General features: G+C 36.7%; 1 protein-coding gene and 1 pseudogene across 1 annotated transcript; both read left to right on the forward strand.

The window, feature by feature from the left end:
- The first annotated feature begins 3,247 nt into the window (after positions 1–3,247).
- On the forward strand, positions 3,248–4,373 carry LOC102582699 (universal stress protein A-like protein). The gene is made up of 3 exons (XM_006342742.2): positions 3,248–3,503; positions 3,752–3,968; positions 4,078–4,373. The coding sequence occupies exons 1-3, from the start codon at positions 3,335–3,337 to the stop codon at positions 4,163–4,165; spliced, it is 474 nt and encodes a 157-aa protein (XP_006342804.1). The 5' UTR covers positions 3,248–3,334; the 3' UTR covers positions 4,166–4,373.
- Positions 4,374–12,715: 8,342 nt separating this feature from the next.
- On the forward strand, positions 12,716–15,719 carry LOC102597698 (actin-104-like; annotated as a pseudogene).
- Positions 15,720–16,725: the final 1,006 nt, after the last annotated feature.

Here is a 16,725-nt window from a genome sequence, read left to right on the forward strand (position 1 = left end):
ATGTTATAAACATATAAATGTATACCTGACTCTAAAATAAAAGTTGATTAACTTTTAGGAATTAATTTCGAATTAAGTAGGTCTCAAGTCCTATTAGAGATGTTATAAACACATAAATGTATACTTGACTCTAATGAAAGTTGATTAACTTTTAGGAAAAAAGATAATTCCGAATTAAGTAGGTTTTAATTGGTTAGAGACTCGTGTTGATAACGTGTTGTAAAACAAGAGGAAAATATAAGAATACTAAACAATATAGGAAGACAAGTGGTGATGGAAAATATAAATCTCTTCAAGTGTGTATTTCCTAAGGGTGAAGACTACCTTTTATAGGATGTTTAAACCATCCTTTTACAACATTTGACAATACGTTACTATAATATTTAATTAATATAATAAATGGATACATTACGTTAGGATAGATTAAGAGAAACATCCACATAATTAAGTGGATTTGTAACAATATGCTTTTTATAGCAATTTGAAAAGCTTACGTTTTGAGAATTGCATTAGTTTACCGTGGAAAAGTATTGAAAAATGTTTTAATAAAGGCTTTAGGAGGGTAGTTTTGTCAATTAGTTAATCTAATGCAAGTGTTAAAATTCCTTGTATTACTAATACCTAGAGATCCATGGTATTAGTAATACACTCCATAATACACAATAGAGTGTATAACTAATGCTTGCATTAGTTATACATAGCATGAAAAAGTGTACCAAACAAGGTATAACCAATACACAAAGTTAATGCATGCATAATTTTTGCTAATACACTCTACCAAACGACCCCTAAGTGTATTCTTATTGTATCCACATAACTGAATATTCTAACCTTTCTGGTTACCTCTCAAGACAACACAATAAGTATAGAATAATTACAAGTTCATAGTTCATAACATCAGTGAAATAGACCGTTCAATAATTTACATGCTTATTCATAAAGCAACACTTAATTCAAGTATAAATAAAACTAACTATATCTTAAGACCAATCAACATGAAACACAACTCACATTACATATCAACAACTAACCAAAGTCTAACTCCAAGTAAATCGTAACCTGCCTCGATCAAAGAACTAGAAGAAAACAAGCTCAATTGTCAGAGTCTTCCATGTTCTCATCACCTCAGAATGCTCACAGTCTAAGACAAATAAATTACAATGACACTTTAATAACATATTTCATCAACAAGACGCCTAAAGTGTTCAAACCACCTAATTCTAAATTTTTTTCTAAGGTCTAATTATTTATTTAAAGGTTATTTCGTCAAACTGAAGGTTTCCATGATCATACAAATCTCATTTATAGAGTTTCAGCCCTAAACCTCTTTTGAGTAATTCATAAATATGCTTAAAGAACCCATTTTTTGGAGGGGGAGGGTTCTAGGTTTCCCAATATCATAGTTTCATAATTCTATGCTTAGAGATAGAATTTAACGATTTGGAAACAAAATTCATTCATAGTTATATCTCCTCGACATGTTGTCCCGCCAAAATAATAACCCTAGGGTTCAACCCATAAAGTCTTATCAAGAATATATCCTCTGATTCTGTGGGAAAAAAAATTGAATTATAAAAGAAAGTGATGAAATGAAAGCACTTACCACAAGAGGAAGTTATTTCGAGAATTTTCTAGTTGAGTGTTCTAAGTTATGATCAAGATTGGATAGAAAAATGACTTAAAATACAAGACACTATATATTTTCGGAATAAAAACCTTTGCTATGGCAAAGATCTGCAAAAATTCACTGTCTTCAAGTTCTTTCAAAATTGAATTACTTTAGAAAGTACATAAGGTTGTGAAGAATAGGGACATAGAAAAAAAATCAAACTCAACAGAGAGAATGACATAGGTACGACAAAATGGCTAGAGATTGATAATATATTGCGCCTATAGTCCAACTCAGATACTTAATTTGTGTAAGTGGTGCTAAAAATCACTACTTATTTATACGGTTGTTAGTTTAAATACAATGTTTGTTTTGATTGTTATTTAAATTTTATTATATTGTATTGTTTAAAATCATCGTTAGGTAATGATGAAAAATTCAATTTGGTGTGATTGCAAAGCACAGGAGAAATCCATCACAAGAATGATGGAGGTGTTAAACCATTTTAGTGAGGCTACTGGATTGGTGGAAAATATGGATTGTCAAGTAGTTGTGGAGAAGATAACCAACAGAGTAACCACAGGCTATTCTAAAACAGTACTGTCCTATGCAGGAAGACTTCAGATCATCATAGCAGTCTTATTTTCTATATATAATTATTGGGGAGCAGTGTTGTGTTTATACTACCGCAACGTATTCTTAAAAAGGTGGACAAGATAGATATGTAGAGATTACTAATTATGGGGAAGCACAACTGATAAAATGAAGATTGCTTTGGTTTCTTGGGACAAAGTGTGTACCCCTAAGAAGTATGGGGGATTGAGCAGCAAACAATGGAATATGGCCTCTGTGGGAAAACTTATTTGGCAACTTTCTCGGAGAAGGACATCTTATGTGCATAGAATATATATGAAGAATCAGAATAGTGCCAGCTAGAAGGATAGAACTGAGGCAATGTATAGTTACGTACTGAGGCACTAGCAGTCCAATAATCTTCCTGGAAGGGGGTTGGATCTAGTGTGCTCTTGTTAATGTAATATATTTACAGTTTATTATCAAAAAAAAATTGGTGTGATCGCATCGTTACCTTAATATTTCTTCTCATTTTGCCTTTTTTTAAAATTATTATTTAATAATCATTTTTCATCTTTTATCCTACCTTTAATTTGCATAGTAGTTCTACCCTGTACCCTACTTTTTTTTGTAGGTCTATCATTCATATTATGGATTTTTTTACATTATGTAAAGACGGAAAATGACACAATCTGTCCAAACATTATATATATTCATTAAAATAATATGATATCTAATACAATATAATACGATACATTACGATACAATAAGTAATCATCATCTAAATAAAAGTGTAAATCAGTTTTAATCGAAAGTGAAACTCTTTCACATAATTACATCTAATAAAAAGTCCAGACCAAGCATCATCCATGAAAATCTCAGTTTAGTTGTGAATTAAAAAAGTCCACTTAAATTAATAGTCAAAAAAAAAAGTAACTGCCAAATAGTGTCCACAAAAATTAGTGGTCGTATCATTTTTAACCAACCATAGTTGAAAAAAAGTAACTATAAAATCCCCATAATATTATCACAATACTTTCAATCCAAACACAAAAACACTTTTGGTATTTCTGGCAAAAGATTTGAATTGTTTGGATTCATTTCCAATAATTCAAATCTTTTGATCTTCTCAGTAGCAATTCATCAAAAATAATGGCAGCAACACAGACCATGATTTTTGCCCTTGATGACACTGACCACAGCTTCTACGCCTTAGAATGGACACTTGATCATTTTTTTGGTGCATCCGATTCTCTTTTTAAGCTCATCATTGTTCACGTTAAAACCACTCCAACTTCCGTCGTAGGTCTTGCTGGACCAGGTACGGATTCAAGATTTAAATTTGATTATTTCAAAACTTTGAGTTTAATTTTACAGCATTACACTTTAAAACTCTAGGTTCAATATGTACCATTTTTTGAAATCTTAGAGTTTTTTCATATCTATATATGTATGTATATAGTACGATTTTTCAGGAGATAAGAACTCATAGTTGAGTGACTTACTAATAAAAGAGTTTATAATTGAGTGATCATCTAAGATATTATCTAAATTTTTCATGTTGTGTAGGAACAAGTGACGTGCTCGTAGTGGTAGAAAAAGATATTAAAAAGACAGCCCAGAGAGTTTGCGAGAAGTCAAAACAATTATGCGAAGCTAAAGGGGTGAATGGTGTAGAATTTGATGTTGTTGAAGGAGATGCTAGAAATGTGTTATGTGATGCTGTTGACAAGCATCACGCCGCTATTTTGGTCATGGGAAGCCATGGTTACGGAGCTTTCAAAAGGTAACATTATTATACCTCTTCTGCTTGATTTTGACTTTACACATAATTTAAGAAAATAAAAAGAATTTTAAATTTTGTGATTGAAATTTTTTACTTACATTTTCGACAGGGCTGTTTTGGGTAGCGTAAGTGACTACTGCTCCCATCATGCTCGTTGCTCCGTGATGATTGTGAAGAAGCCAAAGGCAAAGAATTGAAAATTTTGATTATTAAAGGAAATTTTGGAGGGAGATTAATTAGACCAAATCAAAGAAAGGGACATACATCCATTTCTGAATAGCTATACTATAAATTTGTAATCAATAGAATATATGTAGCTAGCATATACTTGGGGAAAAAAATCATATCTTGCTAGCTTCATGAAATTATTCATTAGCAATTTATAGGCATACCCTCTTTTTTTCTCTCCCTGTTCTTTTTTTTTTTTACTTACACCATATGCATGGTGTTTTTTGTTGATCTTTTTGCAATTTTGACTCAATGGAAATGAAATTCTCCATTCAAATTGATATGGATTGATTGATTCTTCCTACATTCTTGAGAATTATGTATATGTTCAAAAATGCCCTTAACGTATTGGAAATGGTTCACAAATATTTTCCTTCCACGTATTGAATTAAAAATGCATGTCCTTAAGATATAGAAACAGTTCAAAAATGTCCTCGTTCCATCTATTGGATAAAAAATGCCCTTGACTTATTAGGAATGACTCAGACAAGCAAGAATTTTTCAAGAAAAAAAATATGTATATCAAAAGAAAACTAAATAATTGTCGAAGTACAGTAAAAAAAGATTTTATTCACATAACTAATTAGAATTAGGAAAAAATTATTGAGTTATTTCTAATATGTTTAAGGGAATCTTTTATCTAATAGTTAGAAGGAAGAGTAAATTTGAACCATTCTAATAGGTTAAGGGTATTTTTTTTATCCAATATGTGGAAGTATGATATTTTTGAACCATTTCTAATTACGTTAAAGACATTTTTTATCCAGTAGGTGAAAGAAAAGGCAAATTTAATTCAATAAGTGGAAGAAGTACATTTCTAAACTATTTCTAATACGTGAAGGACATTTTTTTAACTTTTTCCCATATATTTTTTGTTTCTTTAATTCTTCACACTTTATGACTTGTTCATTCTTGAATCAAGTGGGGTATCATATTAAAATTGACGAATTAAAAGGTGACGGCAAACGAGATCGTCAGCTACATTGCATCAACCAATTCACCTAAAGTACATCGGAGGTGGTCGTGTATAGGGCTTGGACGTTTCGTCGGTTCAAATCCATTTAGAAAATTCGATTTTTTATTTGGTAAAAATGTTAATTCAAACTAAATTGAAATAAATTTTATTTGGTTTGATGTTTATAATTTCGGTTTGATTTAGTTTTTTAATTTGTCACATTGTGTCGGCTATATTGTTGTTGTTGAACAAATTCACTTCCTTCGCATAAAGTTTCAAACGTCATATGAACAAATTCACCTCCTTCGTATGAAAATGAGACTACACTTGGACTGTTCAGTGTAGGGCTGAGCATAAAATACCGAAAATTGAATTATCAAACGAATAAATATTTTTGGTAATTTGATATTCAAGTCAACATTGAGTTTGTCACGCCCCGAGCCTACACCCTGGACGTGGATGGCACCCAAAGACCATTGCTGGCCTCAAGCGAACCCTTGGTCTGGCTTACTAACTCAGCGGAAGACTTAACTCATCACATACACATTTATGAAGTAACTAGAATGTTATAAAGGAACATTCAACTGGCCTTTAAGGCAAACTCAAGTCTTTAACATATGAAATGAAAAGTAAAGACAATTGAATTAACTAACTAACTGTCTGTCTGTCTATGAAGCCTCTAAACAACTGAGATGGATGTCGGGACAGGCCCACGACATCCTAATGAACTAATACTAAAACTGAAAGCAATGAAAAGGAGTCCTCTGGAATGCAAGGAGGATCACCAACAGACTCTGAACTGCTCACTGAATCAACGATGCGCCGGATGCCGATCCTAGTTACCTGTGTCTGCATCATAATAAGATGCAGGTCAACTGGCATCAGTACATTGAATGTACGAGTATGCGAGTTGGAATGCTAACAAACATAGGTTTGAAAGGGAATCTGAAAGAAACACTTACCTTGGCTCTTCTAACTCATGAATACTTACTGAACTCATTTCACTATAAAACAGTTTAAAACAAGTGCAATATAAAGAAAAGCTGTATAAAAACATAATGTCAACTCTGTGTATATACAAGGATACAACAACTCTGAAATGTATGTAAAAATACAATAAACAGATGTATATAAAAATACAATAACTTCTGTGGGAGTTTCCCTAACCGGCAACCATCATATAAGAGCTATAGTGATGATACAACGATCTACCTCACGCTGCCAGCGCATCCTATACCCGGCCAAAGGTATAGGACCTGAACTACTAAGTGGATCAACTAGTCTATTGTGAAAATGGTTCATCTAAAAAGTATGACCTTTTTCTACCCATGGTTTTAAGGAAACGTGAGTTATCTGAACTCATGCTAGCCACCAATTCGGTGCTCAATACTACTCCCAAAATATACTAGCTCTTATGTTTAAAAACATACTTCTTCTGTGATTTGAGATTAGTGCTCAAAATCTTAGCTCAAAGGCTATCTTGGAAATAAAGTTTCCCCTCTTGCTTCGCGAAAGCGATTTTTTTTTACTGAAAACTAGCCCGAAGGCTCTTTGGAAATCTCAGTTTCCGATCTTATTTAAATGTGAAAACATTTAAATTCTCTTTGGGAATACTTAGTCCCCATATACTTTTGAAGAAATGAACTTCAATCTATACTTTTTACTCAACTTGAACTTTAAGTCTTAAAACAAGGTTAAAAGCATTTGCAAAAGACTTCTTGAAAAGACTCTGAAAACTTCCTAGACTTGGCTCTTGACTTTCCTTGAATTTGAATTTATGGATTCAAGGTTATGATTCATGTTTATGGATGATTTCTAGGTGTTTAGAAGTCATTTAGAGTAGTTAGAATCAATGGGAAGTGTTAGGACACTTTAGAATAACTTATATAGGCAAACGACGAAAAACTGGTGAAAAACGCCGATTTGTTATCAACTTGCGAACTTGGCGATCTAGAATCTGAACAAGAATCTCTTCATAAGATAAGCTATCCTTGATCCCAATATTTTCAGTTGGTATGATCAATGAAGGATCGCCCATGCACTTCTTTAACATGGAGACGTGAAATACCGGATGAACAGTTGTTAACTCTTGTGGTAGCTCCAACTTATAAGCTACACTGTCAATCCTCTTGTCTATGCGATCAGGTTCAATATACCGGGGACTAAGTTTCCCCTTCTTACCAAACCTCATAACACCCTTCATGGGTGAAAATTTCAAATACACCCAATCATCTACTTCGAACTCTAACGCCCTTCTCCTAACATCAGTGTAGGATTTTTGACGACTCTGTGCCGTTTTCAATCCTTCTTGAATCACTTTCACCTTCTCCATAGCTTGGTGAACTAAATCTGGTCCTATCAACCCCGTTCAAACCATCCAATAGGATATCATATCTTCTCCCATAAAGAGTTTCATAAGGAGTCATTTGGATGCCAAAGTGGTAATTGTTGTTGTAAGCAAACTCAATGAGAGGTAGGTGATCATCCCAATTCCCCTTGAAATCAATCACACAATCCCTCAACATATCTTCTAATGTATGAATAGTGCGCTCTGCTTGCCCAGAGGATGAAAGGCAGTACTTAAGTTCACCTTTGAACCCAAGCCTTTCTAAAAAGATTTCCAAAATTGCGCAGTAAATTGTTCCCCTCTGTCTGAAATAATGGAGACCGGAACCCCATGAAGTTTTACCACTTCTTGAATATATAGTTTAGCATAATCTTCTGCTGAATGGGTAGTCTTTACCGGCAAAAGGTGGGTTGATTTCGTCATTCTATCGACAATCACCCAAATAGAATCATGCTGCCTGCGAGACCTTGGTAACCCTGTGATGAAGTCCATATTAATCATCTCCCACTTCCATTCCAGAAGTTCTATATTCTGAGCCAAACCGCCGGGCCTTTGGTGCTCTACTTTAACTTGTTGGCAATTTGGACACTTAGCAACAAATTCTGCAATTCCCTTATTCATGTCATTCCACCAATAAACCTCTCTCAAGTCACGATACATCTTTGTGGAACCCGGATGAATGGAATATCTGGAGCTATGAGCTTCCTCCATGATCCTTTCTTGGAGTCCATCCATCATAGGTATACACAGTCTACCTTGATATTTCAATACACCATATCCTCTTTGTTTAAAAGTTAATACTCTTTGCTTAAGAACATTTGCCTTCAATTCAAGCAAAATGGGATCTTGGTCTTGCTTTTCTTTGACTTCTGACACTAGTGATGATTCAGCCCCATTCAACACCATTACTCCTCCTTTTGTGGAATCCACTAGTCGGTCTCCTAAGCGTGCAAGTCTATGCATATCTTTTGCTACATAAGTCTGACTCCCAGACATGCCAGTCTGTGCACATCTTTTGCCAATTCTCTCCTTCCTTCTTCAATATGGGCGGTGCTACCCATAGACAACCTGCTCAAAGAATCAGCAACAACATTAGCCTTACCTGGGTGGTAAAAAATACTCATGTCATGATCCTTGAGTAATTCTAACCACCTCCTTTGTCTGAGATTAAGCTCTTTCTGAGTAAGCACATATTGAAGGCTCTTGTGATCAGTGAATATGTCGACATGCACACCATACAAGTAATGACACCATATCTTCCAAGTGAATACTACAACAACCAACTCTAAGTCATGGGTGGGGTAGCTCTTCTTGTGAACTTTCAACTGTCTTGAGGCATAAGCTATAACTTTTCCATTCTGCATTAAGACGCAACCCAACCCAACTCTAGATGCATCACAGTACACCACAAAACCTTGAGTACCTTCTGGTAAGGTCAAAATTGGGGCAGTAGTCAACCTTTTTTCAATTCCTGAAAGCTTTTCTCACAAGCTTCAGACCATTGAAATTTCACTATTTTCTGAGTCAACTTCGTCAAAGGAGATGAAATAGACGAGAACCCCTCTACAAACCTTCTATAATGGCCATCCAAACCCAGAAAACGCCTAATATCAGTTGGAGATGTGGGTCTAGGCCAATTCTGCACTGCCTCTATTTTCTGAGTATCAATTTTAATCCCCTCTCCAGACACAATATGGCCTAAAAATGCCACAGATTCAAGCCAAAACTCACACTTAGAGAACTTGGCATACAATTCTCTATCTTTCAAAGTCTAAAGAACTATTCTGAGGTGACTAGTATGATCTTTTTCATTCCTTGAATAGATTAGTATGTCATCAATGAAGATGATAACAAACATATCTAAATAAGGTTTGAAGACTCTATTCATAAGGTCCATGAACGTTTTTGGTGCATTAGTCAAACCAAAAGACATGACCAAAAACTCATAATGACCATATCGGGTTCTGAAAGCTGTTTTTGGAATATCACATTCCCTTACTCTTAACTGATGATAGCCTTATCTAAGGTCAATTTTGAGAAACAGGAAGCACCCTGAAGTTGATCGAAAGATCATCAATTCTCGAAAGAGGATACTTATTCTTGATGGTAACCTTGTTCAACTGACGGTAATCTATACACATCCTAAGAGAACCATCTTTCTTTCTCACAAATAAGACCGGAAATCCCCCAACGTGAGACACTTGGTCAAATAAAGCACTTATCTAAAAGATCCTTTAACTACTTTTTCAACTCTTTCAACTTTGTTGGTGCCATTCTATATGGCGGAATAGATATAGGACGAGTATCTGGAAGAAGATCTATATCGAAGTCTATCTCTCTCTCAGGAGGGACTTCGGGAAGATCATCAGGAAAGACTTCTGGGAACTCTTTTACTACTGGAACTGACTAAATAGGAGGTACCTCAACACTTGAGTCATTAAGTGATAGACACCCCCCTTAGAAACTAAATTCCTTGCCTTAAGGTACGAAATGAAATGACCCTTAGGCACTGTTGAACTGTTTTCCACTCTAAGACTGGCTCATTTAGAAACTGAAACTTGACTACTCGAGTTTTACAATCAACTGAGGCATAACAGGCATGAAGCCAGTCCATACCAAGAATGATATCGAAGTCTACCATGTCTAACTCAACTAGATCAGCCATGGTACTCTTGTGATTGACGAAAACAGGACAATCACGATAGACTCTCTCTGCTAGAATGACTCACCAACAGGTGTAAAAACACTGAATGGTTCACTAAGTTGCTCAGGAATAACATCAAAGTTCATAGCAACATATGGAGTTACAAAAGATAAACTCGCTCCTGGATCTAGCAAGGCATAAACAGTAAAGCCAAAGACTTGAATCATACCAGTGACAACATCTGGTGAATCCTCTTGCTCTTGACGACTGCTGATAGCAAATAAGCGGTTTGTTCCTCCGCCAGTACTGGAAGTAGCCCCTCTAGGTGCAGTTTTGTCTGGTGGAGCAATTGAAGAAGACTAGGCTCTATTACCCCCATAATTGTTTCCCTGCTTGCTCTTTGGACAATCTCGCATGAAATGCCCACTCTGACCACACTTGAAACAACCAGTGGATCCCTCACGACAAATACCTGAATGGTTCCTACCACACTTGGCGCATGCATGAGGCTTACTACCCCCTTGTGCCACGCTACCCTGAGAATAAACAAGTTTAGCTCTAAAGTTCTGATTATTGTACTCACATTTGCTCTTAGGTGCAGGTGCACTAGCAGATGATGGAGCAAGGCCCTTCTGTTTCTGTTGGAAGGATGACCGGTTGGCATTACTTTTATGCTGCCCGGACTCATTCCCTGTCTTAGCCCTCTTGTTCTTGAATCCCTCTCTATCCCTTAGCTTCTCTTCCTCTACTTACTACACATAGACCATCAACCTCGAAATGTCCATTTCCCCAATAAGCATTGCTGCCCGGCCCTCTTTTATCGATAGACGGGACAACCCAGCAACAAACAGACTCATCCGACTCCTCATGTCCGCAACCATTTCAGGAGCTTAGAGAGACAGTTGGGTGAATTTCAACCCATACTCATGAAGGCTTAGAGAATCCTGCTTAAGTGTGAGGAACTCACGTACCTTGGCCTCTTTCAGTTCTCTGGGAAAGAAACTCGAAAGCCTCTTCAAAACAGGCCCAACTCGCAGGTGGTGCATCCTCAGCTATACCCTCTTTCCACTGATCAAACCAAGTCCTAGCAACATTTTTCATCTGATATGCAGCTAGCTCAACTCTCACAGTGTTAGTAACATGCATCACATCGAACACCTTCTTCAGTTCATCAACAAAGTTCTCCGGATCCTCAGAAGTGCTTGAACCAGTAAAACTTGGAGGATTCATCCTCAAGAACTCACGAATCCTTGAAGTGTCAGCCTATTCTTGCCGAGCTCCTCTCTTCTGCCCAGCTTGGTTGGTCACAACTTGACTGAGCATCCTTGTAGCCTCTCTGAACTCATCATTAGTCACTTCCCCTTGAGGTTGCACTTCAGGTGCATTGGGTAACTCTTGTTCCTCAACATTCCTCCTAGTTGGACGACCTCTGACTGCTCTTCATGGAGGCATGATTATCTGAAACACGCGCAAGCACTAATTAGAGGGAAACTTTTAGAGATTAAACTCTAACGCACGAAATGAGTGTGATAGAAGTGAGGTAGTTCCTAAATGTTGTAGCCTCCTAATTATAGGTGTTGCGCACTTCACACCGATAACTAGGACTCTACAGACACGGCTTCATAGACTCCCTAGGACTCTTGAACTCTAGGCTCTGATACCATGTTTGTCACTCCCCGAGCCTACACCCTGGATGTGGCTAGCACTCAAAGACCATTGTTGGCCTCAAGCGAACCCTTGGCCTGGCTTACTAACTCAGCGGAAGACTTAACTCATCACATACACATTTATGAAGCAACTAGAATGTTATAAAGGAACATTCAACTGGCCTTTAAGGCAAACTCAAGTCTTTAACATATGAAATGAAAAGTAAAGACAACTAAATTAACTAACTGACTGTCTGTCTGTCTATGAAGCCTCTAAACAACTGAGATGGATGTCGGGACAGGCCCACGACATCCTAAAGAACTAATACTAAAACGGAAAGCAATGATAAGAAGTCATCTGGAATGCAAGGAGGCTCACCAACAGACTCTGAACTACTCACTAGATCAATGATGCGCCGGATGCCGATCATAGTTACCTGTGTCTGCATCAAAATAAGATGCAGGCTAAGTGGCATCAGTACATTGAATGTACGAGTATGCGAGTTGGAATGACTAAAAACATAGGCTTAGAAAAAGAATCTGAAAGAAACACTTACCTTGGCTCTTCTCAACTCATGAATACTTACTGAACTCATTTCAATATAAAGAAGTTTAAAACAAGTGCAATATAAAGAAAAGTTGTTTAAAAACATGATGTCAACTCTGTGTATATACAACAACTCTGAAATGTATGTAAAAATACAATAAACTGATGTATATCAAATTAAAATACCTTCTGTGGGAGTTTCTCTAAACGACAACTATCACATAAGAGCTATATTTATGATAAAGCGATCTACCTCACGCAGCTAGAGCAACCTATACCCGGCCAAAGGTATAGGACCTGAACTACTAAGTAGATCAACTAGTCTATTGTGAAAATGGTTCATCTAAAAAGTATGACCTTTTTCTACCCATGGTGGCAACATGGCTTTATGGAAACGTGAGTTATCTGAACTCATGCTCACCCCAATTCGGTGCTCAATACTACTCCTAAAATATACTAGCTCTTATGTTTAAAAACATACTTCTTCTGTGATTTGAGATTAGGGCTCAAAAACATAGCTCAAAGGCTATCTTGGAAATCAAAGTTTCCCTTCTTGCTTCGTTTAGAAAGCGATTATTTTTTTCTGAAAACTAGCTCGAAGGCTCTTTGGAAATCTCAGTTTCCGATCTTATTTAAATGTGAAAACATTTAAAATCTCTTTGGGAATACTTAGTCCCCATATACTTTTGAAGAAATGAACCTCAATCTATACTCTTTACTCAACTTGAATTTTAAGTCTTAAAACAAGGTTAAAAGCATTTGCAAAAAACTTCTTGAAAAGACTCTGAAAACTTCCTAGACTTGGCTCTTGACTTTCCTTGAATTTGAATTTATGGATTCAAGGTTATGATTCATGTTTATGGATGATTTCTAGGTGTTTAGAAGTCATTTAGAGTAGTTAGAATCAATAGGGAATGTTAGGACACTTTAGAATAACTTATATAGGCTAACGACGAAAAACTGGTGAAAAACGCCGATTCGGGAGCGTCCCTGGTGCGCCGCGCCAGGCCCCAACTTACTGGGGCTCGTTTTGGGCGCACTGCAGGCGCGCCGCCCCAACCTCCTGGAGCTATAAGGGCGCGACGTGTCTGACCCTCCCCAGGTGCGTCTGACGAGTTTTCCAACTCGTTTTTTGATCCTAAATAGTTACAATCTGATTCTTTTTTCCAAATTCACCTTAGATTCATGTACCCAAATCATATGCACAAAAATCTAACCCAAACTACTCAAGGAAACAACACTTAATCATCAAGAAACTCCTTAATCCCAACTCATATTCAAGAACGAAATCAATTCAAGAACAACAATTTCTCAATCTTTGTAGGACGAAAATACGTTGAATTAAACATGCTTGGTGCGTGGGTGAACTAACCCAACGCTATGTGATCTCACGTAGCTTGTAGGGATCACCCCCGACGAATTCCACAAGCCAAACTTCGACGATCTTGAACGTTCTTGTTTCTTCTTCTCCTTTCTCCTTAGCCCTAGCGTGAAATCCCAAATTCTAAAACTGACTAAAATCATATTTAACCCATATTAAAATCCTAAAAATGGATTAAAATAATAGGGCAATGAAAAGACTAAAATACCTCTTAAAATTCCGAATTGGACATTTCCTTAATCCAACAACCCAACTTCCAAAGGGAATAACTCACTCATCCGAACTCGGAATCGCGCAAACTTGGCGGCATTGGAAAGATCATTCCAAGAGATTTCCAACCATATTTGTAACTACACCTAAATCATCCTGAGCTAGGAGTTATTGTCATTTGAAGTTGACCAAAAACTCACTTTAACTTCCTTAAATTTTCCAGATTTCCTTATACTTTCCAAAAATGACTATTTTGAAATTTTAAACTTCTTTCTAGTTCTTTTTAGTTGCGAGATGTTATAGGATTCGTCTCCATAAAGGTCTGTTTGATTGTCAATCGAATTTGATTCGTTTCCGTTTCACTTGAATTTATATGCTTGTTTATTCTTAGCTAAATTTTGGGCTTTTGAGTGCTTCTAGTTTTAGATTGCATATGATGATTTCATGTGGTTTTCTTCTGATGCGAATGTTGTTGAACCATGAAAGGGGGTTCAATTCAATTTCACCAAAAATCCCAAAAGTCGGGTATGGAGATGGTAGAGTGTAGGCAGACATTAAGGGGCTATTTTCCAAAGTGTAGTTGGTCGTCCTCGTCGTCATATTGGCATCATGGCTGGTTATGAAGGAAAAGATGCCTATATTGGTGATGACGTTCTGTCTGAAAGAGGTATTTTGTTTCTGAAATATCCCATTGAACGTGGCATAGTAAGAATGGAGAAACTCTGGCATCACAACATTTTACAATGAACTTCATGTTGCTCCCGAGGAGCATCCCATTCTTCTATCCGAGGCACCACTTATCCCCAAGACAAATAGAGAGAAAATGACTCCAAACATCTTTGAGACATCCAATGTTCCAATCATGTATGTCGCAAGCCAGGCCGTTTTTTTTCTTTTTGCTAATGGTCGTACAACTAGTAAGAAGCAGATTGGAATGCCTGATTCTCTAATTTTTTTGTCAGTCATACTGATTTCGTTTGTTGTTTTTCAACGAGGTATTATTCTTGATTCTAGTGATGGTATGACCCACACTGTCCCTATCTACGAGGGACATGTACTTCCCCATGCTATCTCACAGATAACTCTTGGTGGTTGTGATCTTACACAGTATCTCATCAAGATTCTCATGGAAGGTCCTTACATATTTAACAATTACAGAAGTGATACGCCTCGTCATATGAAGGACACGATTGCTTATGTTGCACTGGATTTTGAACAGGAGATTGACAAGGCAAAAAATTGCTCAAAATAATTTGAGAAGGGCTATAAGCTTCCTGATGAAAAAGTCATAAATATTGGTGTTGAGACGTTCTGTTGCCCTGAAGTCCTCCTCAAGCCATCATCCGTTGGAATCAAAGCGACAGGAATTCATGGAAAAACCTACAACTTAATCATGAGATGTGATGTTGATATTAGGAAAGAGTTATTTGCAAACATTGTTCTTAGCGACGGCTCAACTATGTTTCCTGGCATAGCAGAACGTATGAGAAAGGAAATCAATGCTCTTTCTCCGAGCCACATGAAGATCGAGGTGGTTCAACCACCTGAGAGAAAGTACAACACCTGGATAGGATGATCAATTCTAGCTTCCCTCAGTACTTTCCAAAAAGTTAGTTTCTTTTTTGCTTTCTTTTACTAATCGGTCAGTCATTCAATTGATAAATAATTTGTTGTAATTGTGAGTGTCTTGTTGAATACCTTCTACTTGTTGTGTAGATGTGGATCGGATACCGAAGGCCGAGTATGATAAATGTGGTTCTGTGTTAGTTCACAGGATGCGCATCGTGGTTTGATAACTTAAATACACTCCCTAGTTAAATTCAAGCAAATGAATGCATTTCGATTTCAGGTTTTGGTATGAAATGGGGAAATTCTCTATTTTTTATACTTGGCTTGTAATTGCATTTTTTTATTTAGCTTTCATTATGTTATAAAAGGCTTACCTAAGTTATTCAATTTGCAAGAGCTGATATGAAAGAATGGCATTATATATGGTTTGAAAGTAACTAACGTGCAAGCTCTTCAGATACCAAAGAGGACTCAGTTAGAGCCTGAGTGCCTGACAATGTATTTGGTGAGAGAATTTTGGATTTGAATATGATGGTCTCGAGTTCTGAATTCTACCACAACCTACTCTGTCTATTGGGTTCGATATCTATTAGTATTTGATTTATTTCGTGAAATTTTTGTTCTTATTCAATGGTTTGAGCCAAAGTTACTACGGATGAACCCATAACGTATGTACTACACATGCCACTGTGTCTTCAAATTTTGTGTGATTCAGAACCATTTTATCTGCGAAATAAATTTTAAATTAATCGCCTTTTTCTAATGTTCGAGTTTGTTATTGTAACGACCCGGAAAATGATAGAGTGAAACTAGAGCCTCACATGTGAGTTTGGAGTCGAGAACTTAATGAAATGATTATATTTGAATTTGACCCAAAAAGTTCTTAAAAATGTGCTTCGGAAGTTACCGGAAACTTATTTAGCTGTATATAAAAAGATCCGTTTCGTTTTTCGAAAATCCGACTTCATATTCTTGTTTAGGGGGTCAAATTGAGTGGGAAATGGGTCTAACCCAAATTTTAGAGCAACCGTATCAAAATCCGAAATTTCCAAGGGAAGCCTTTTTCGAGGGTCTACTTTGGAGGGTCATATCTCCTAGCACACAAATTATTTGGGTGGCCAATAATATATCCATGGAAAGCCCTTTGAGTTAGCTACCTAACGCACTTCGTTTCACCTCATTCGGAGTTCGGACGAAGAAGTTATGCCCATTTCCGTAAAGTCTGTCCGG

This window comes from Solanum tuberosum, unplaced genomic scaffold (genome assembly GCF_000226075.1).
Source record: "Solanum tuberosum cultivar DM 1-3 516 R44 unplaced genomic scaffold, SolTub_3.0 scf00035, whole genome shotgun sequence".
In the NCBI taxonomy this organism is placed as follows: Eukaryota; Viridiplantae; Streptophyta; class Magnoliopsida; order Solanales; family Solanaceae; genus Solanum; species Solanum tuberosum.